General features: G+C 23.4%; 1 protein-coding gene across 7 annotated transcripts in view; it reads right to left on the bottom strand.

Moving 5' to 3' along the window:
• Positions 1-5,434, bottom strand: part of LOC102681652 (cohesin subunit SA-1) — a 12,513-nt gene that overhangs the window by 6,416 nt on the left and 663 nt on the right. For 4 of the 7 annotated variants that reach the window (XR_004151505.1, XM_031513920.1, XM_006622950.2 and 1 more), the window contains exons 1-11: positions 3,777-4,123; positions 3,335-3,498; positions 3,099-3,280; positions 2,719-2,892; positions 2,434-2,638; positions 2,008-2,337; positions 1,326-1,931; positions 906-1,248; positions 594-827; positions 334-526; positions 76-262 (exon numbers count right to left, since the gene is read on the bottom strand). Coding sequence is in view for 6 of the 7 variants with exons in the window: in XM_031513920.1 (XP_031369780.1) it covers positions 76-262; positions 334-526; positions 594-827; positions 906-1,248; positions 1,326-1,931; positions 2,008-2,337; positions 2,434-2,638; positions 2,719-2,892; positions 3,099-3,280; positions 3,335-3,498; positions 3,777-3,802 (2,644 nt within the window). In the remaining variant the exon portion in view is untranslated. Of the gene's footprint in view, positions 1-75; positions 263-333; positions 527-593; positions 828-905; positions 1,249-1,325; positions 1,932-2,007; positions 2,338-2,433; positions 2,639-2,718; positions 2,893-3,098; positions 3,281-3,334; positions 3,499-3,776; positions 4,124-4,583; positions 4,684-5,434 lie in introns of those variants that run through there. The other 3 variants (XM_031513918.1, XM_006622949.2, XM_031513919.1) reach the window with 3 other exon arrangements.

The raw sequence follows: 5,434 nt of genomic DNA, 5'->3' as shown, positions 1-5,434 counted from the left end.
ATATATATATATATATATATATATATATATATATATACACATATATATATATTCGACAAATTAATACTGACATACCATCTTCTTCTTCAAAAAATACATATTCTTCTATAAATCGATTAAGCATATTTTGCATTGCTTGATCAGGTTCATATACTAATTGATGCATTAAAGGATTAGAATGTGTTGTTAATTGATTACAAAATACTACTAATAAATCACATATTGTATTGTATGCTTCTTCTCTCAAAATAGGTGGAAATGGCTAAAATAAAATTAACAAATATTATATATCATTAATATACTAAAAAAAAAATATAAAAATAATGTAATTACCGCGCCATTTACGTCACCACTGACAAAATAACGCATAGAACCCATAAAAGAATGTAAACGTTCTTTTAATTGTCGACATTCATCTTCTCCTCGATTTCCAGAATCTGCAGCTTCCATAAGATGATTTTGTCCCCATAAAATTGCAAAAAAACATGCACTTATGCAATATTTAACTGCTTCATGTGGTAAGCATCTATAATGAAATATTCATATTTTTACAAATAAAATTTTCATATGTGCAAAATATATAATATTATTACTTGGATGGATCTTTGGCATCTTCAATATCTTTATATAAAGAATCCCATATTCCCCATGGATTCATATTATGACAAGAGTAAAATATTGAAACTTTTTTTAAAGATTGTACAACATTGAAAATTTCATCTTCATCTGGTTCTTCATCTCCTTCTATTAAATTTCTGTATTCATCTATAGCTTCTTTATATTTATTTACAATAGAATCAATTAATGTTGATCGCGCTACGTCACACCTATTTAAAAAAATATAAAATAATAAATATTCTTTTAAGAAATTTTCATTATATATAATGAAAAACATAAAATTTTACCTGGTAAAAATAGCATGTCCTTCTATACACATATGTTCCAATGTTTTTGCAACTGTATCTAAAACTTCAGTATCGTGCATTTTTTCTACAATTGTATGAATTTTATTCAATAATGAATCCAAATTTTGCTCTTGTCGAGATTTTGTATAAATATCTAAATCAAAATATTGAGGAATAGCAAGTAAATTTGCAAGTTTTTCAGGATCTGCTCGATATTTATCAAGTAAAAGAGGTAGTGTTTGTATAAAATGTTCTGTCAACCGTTGTTTATCATCATGAACTTGTTTCATTTCTTTTGCTGATAAAATTTTTCTAGTTGGTCCCCGACCAACGGGAGCTTCACCTATTTTAAAAATTAAACAAAATATATTACAATTATAATTAATATAACAACATTTTATATATTTAATTTTTATTTACCTGTAGCAGCTTGTTTTATACAACAAACCATTAATTCAATCAAAGATGTTTCTTTTTGATTATCTAAAGTTTCTTCTTCAGGTCCAGCTTCTTCTAATAATAAGTCTGTCATACATTCCCAATCTTTCATCATTTGATTCGTTTCAATTAAAGAATCTACCAAATATGCTCCATGTTCATGAAGTTCAGATTCAATAAAAAATAGAACAAGATCTCGAATAAGAGGAGTATTTGGCAAACGTTTTTTTCCACGTTTAGTTTTCACACCTGCTACTGCTTCATCATCAGGGCGAAATAACCGTTCATTTAAAAATTCACCCGCTGCCTGTGCAACTGCACGATGTGATGAATAAACAAGTTCATATACATGTTCACAATCTTTATCAGTAAGAATTTCTCTATGATGTTTTAAAATTGAAATAACAAGTTTAACTGCTTGTACTGCTACATCATATTCTTTATCCAATGTCATGGCAACAATTCTATCTTTAAATTTACTAGTAAAAAGTTCAAGTTTAGTTTTCAATTCTTCTGATGCATATAGTGGTTGCAAAGCTTGAAGACATTTTAGTCGAACTTCACCAACTTTATCATGTAATGTCCAACCTAAAAAATTATGATAAATTTATATAAATATTGCAAAATATTTTTATAAATTCATAATGTAACAAAATTATATTACCTATATATTTTAAATAAGAATCATCTAAAAAATTTTGATGAAATTTTTTCATCCATACTCCTATTTCTGCCATACAAATTGCGCGAATTTCTGGTAATGTATCCCTGTAACGATGTACAAATACAGATTTAAACATATATGTAAGCATATTTTTTATCTCATCCATATTTTCTTCAAGTTCTTTTCGTTTGGCCATTAATGATTCTAATCTATCTGCAGCTCTTTTTTCTCTAGCTTTTTGTCTTTCAGCTTCATATTGCCGTTGTGTATTATCTAAATTTATCGATACAGTTAAAGCAACATCTACTAATGCTGTCATGAGTTTCATAGCTATAAATAGTAAAATATATTAATATTTCAAATAAAAATTATTTCATGTGTATAAATTTGATTATATATAAGTATGAATATAAATATATATCTTACCCGCAAGTGTAGCAGTATGTCTAAAAGCTCTTACTTGTGAATCTGAAAGACCAGTTAATAATGAAATTACATTATCCATCAAAAATTGATCATAAATGATTGAATATTGACATTGTCGAACTAAAATTTGAACAAATTCACAGAAATTTGCACGAAATTTTTTCCATTGTTGACCAGTCATTATCAATGGATATTCTCCACTTTCCTATATTATAATAAATTATTATAATAAATTATAATTTGAATGTAAAAATTAATTATTTACAAAAAATATTATCGACATACTTCATCAAATTCTTCAGTCATTTTACGAATTATTGCTACATGTTCCATTGTTGTTTGCATTTCAGATGTGATACGTCCTTTACATCCACTTGCATTGATAAAAAATTGCATTAACATAAGGAGAGCATTTTCTCTATTACTTTTATACTTTTCTATCCAATCATCAACAATAGTCTAAAAGAAAAGAATATATTCATATGTGTATATATATATATATGTGTATGTGTATATATATATATATATATATTATATTTATAAATATATACAAATATATAATATTATATCTATAAATATTTACAAATTTATATATTTATCATGATAATTTTTTTAATTCAAACATTTGATGAAATTTTTTCGAACATGAGTGAACATCAACATACAGTTAATGAAGACCGATTGTTTCTAATGACATAATAAAGACTAGCTTCATCTTCTAAACTATGTGAATGATGTGTTCGTTTTCCACGTCCTCGTCCACTACTTCCTCTTCCTCTAGTACTACTAATAGTTGGAATATAATCTGTATCTATTTCTTTATATTTTGGTTGCTGTATTGGTCCTCCTATAAAAAATCACTAATCAAAAATATAATAAAGTAATATATTTTGAATCATACCACGTAATCTAGCTCGTGTATTTCTTGTAATCCTCATATTAGTTGGAGTTGCTGGTGTCATAGGTTGTTCAAATTGGGATTGATTTTCAAAACTTGTTTGTTCTTGATATTGTGGTTGTGATGTACTTGGAGAGCTATAGCTTTCGGATGAATAATGTTCAGGACTAAACAAATATAGTTAATTATAATATATTCTAATTTTTTATTTTTTAATAAAATAATAATGTGTATATATATCTAAAAATATATATTAAAAATATTAAATATTTAAATAGATTAAACTTCGTGTTAAGAATGCACCAAAAATTTTTAACCGATTTTTACATTTTTTTGAATATTTGAGTATTTAATGAATAGGATCAAAAAATACTATTCTTAAGTATAAAAAATTATTCATTTTAAAATGTATATATTTTAAAATTAAATGTAATATACAACTTACTATGACACCATGTTGACTTCATCCATAGTCCGTCAAACGAATAGAAACAGTAGCTGTAAACACATGCACGTGATAACCATTTAGGCGGGACAGAAACTTTAGAATGCATTATTATCACTAAAAATTAAAAAAATTTTAGCCATTATATATAAAAAATGCAATAAAGAACGCACACATAAAAATCAATATTTTATTAAAATATATATTTTATTTTGCATTAATTCTTCTTCGTTCATTCAATTTCTCAGCCAGTTATTAGATAAGCATTCGATTATAATACCGGATTATGGATTACATACTACAGAAATATATATGTATCCAACGAAACGAGTCAGGAAATATAAATAAAACCACGTGTCAAAATTTAGGGAAAAAAGATTATCCTTACAATATTAAAATATTATAAAATAAAAAATTATTTTTTCCATTAAAATATTAATTTTTTTATTATATTATAACATTATTTATTGTATATAAATATAAATAATTTATATTAAATATAACATAATAAATATAAACAACACAATAATGTACATAAATAATAAATGAATATAAATAGATAATTGTTTAATAATAGCTAAAATTCATGAATATCGACATAATTTACATAATATTCAGATATCAATAGAGTAAATGTCAAAATATTAAAATTGCAAGTTTTATAACTAGTTTGTTTTTATCCTAATTCGTTTCGTTAAACAGAGTATCGAATGATATATCACATTATATTATATATATTTTAAAAATATATTATATATATATTATATATATATATATTATTTATATTTTAAAAATAAGCACAGTCACCTGTAGTTGAAAGTGTTTAGAGATTTTTATTACAAATAGATTTATCGAATAAAAAATTCTAGTAAAACAATAATATTTGATTTATGATAGTTTTTTAACTTTACTGTTTCAATGCAAATCTTTCTTAATTTCTTTTTCTTTCATGTGATATAGTTTTTTATTTATCGTTTAAGTTGTGCCCTTATTGGTTAATACAAACTTATATTCTGCAATTTTATTATATTAGATATAGTGAATTGAAATCGAACATAATATCTTTTTATGTGCTTCTTGCTATTGTTTATTATAAAATAGACTGTTTCATAAAATGAAAATTTATCATAAGATTTACAGAGAATTATAATAACAAAAAATAAATAGTTAGTTTGAAGGATTATCAAAAGAAAATATGGCCACATAAGAAATATACTTAGAATGTTATAAATTCTTTGAATTTTTCTTTTTTTCTCAAATTTTATATATATAAGTGTTTCAGATTTTTGATTATATATGTATATTTATATGTAGTGTTTAAATATTAGAATAAAATTAATTTATTTACTTTACTTTTTTAATTATTATTTATTAAAATTATATAATACTTATTTTAGAACTACTGATGAAATCATTTATGTATATATATATACGTTACTCTTCTACATTATTTTCAATTTATTCTTTCATTTAAAGAAAAAACAAGCTATTAAATCTATTATTAAATCTATTATTAAATAAATTATCACGTTGAATTTTGAAAAAATTAAATTATTAAATATTATACTATATATACTATATATATTATATATATACACTATAAAAATTTATTTTATAGTGTAGTATATACTTTTATAAAAAAGTAAAAGTGATTTATT

Source organism: Apis dorsata, unplaced genomic scaffold (genome assembly GCF_000469605.1).
Source record: "Apis dorsata unplaced genomic scaffold, Apis dorsata 1.3 scaffold_797, whole genome shotgun sequence".
NCBI lineage: Eukaryota > Metazoa > Arthropoda > Insecta > Hymenoptera > Apidae > Apis > Apis dorsata.
Note: the sequence above shows the minus strand (reverse complement) of the source record. Positions and strands in the feature narration are given on the sequence as shown.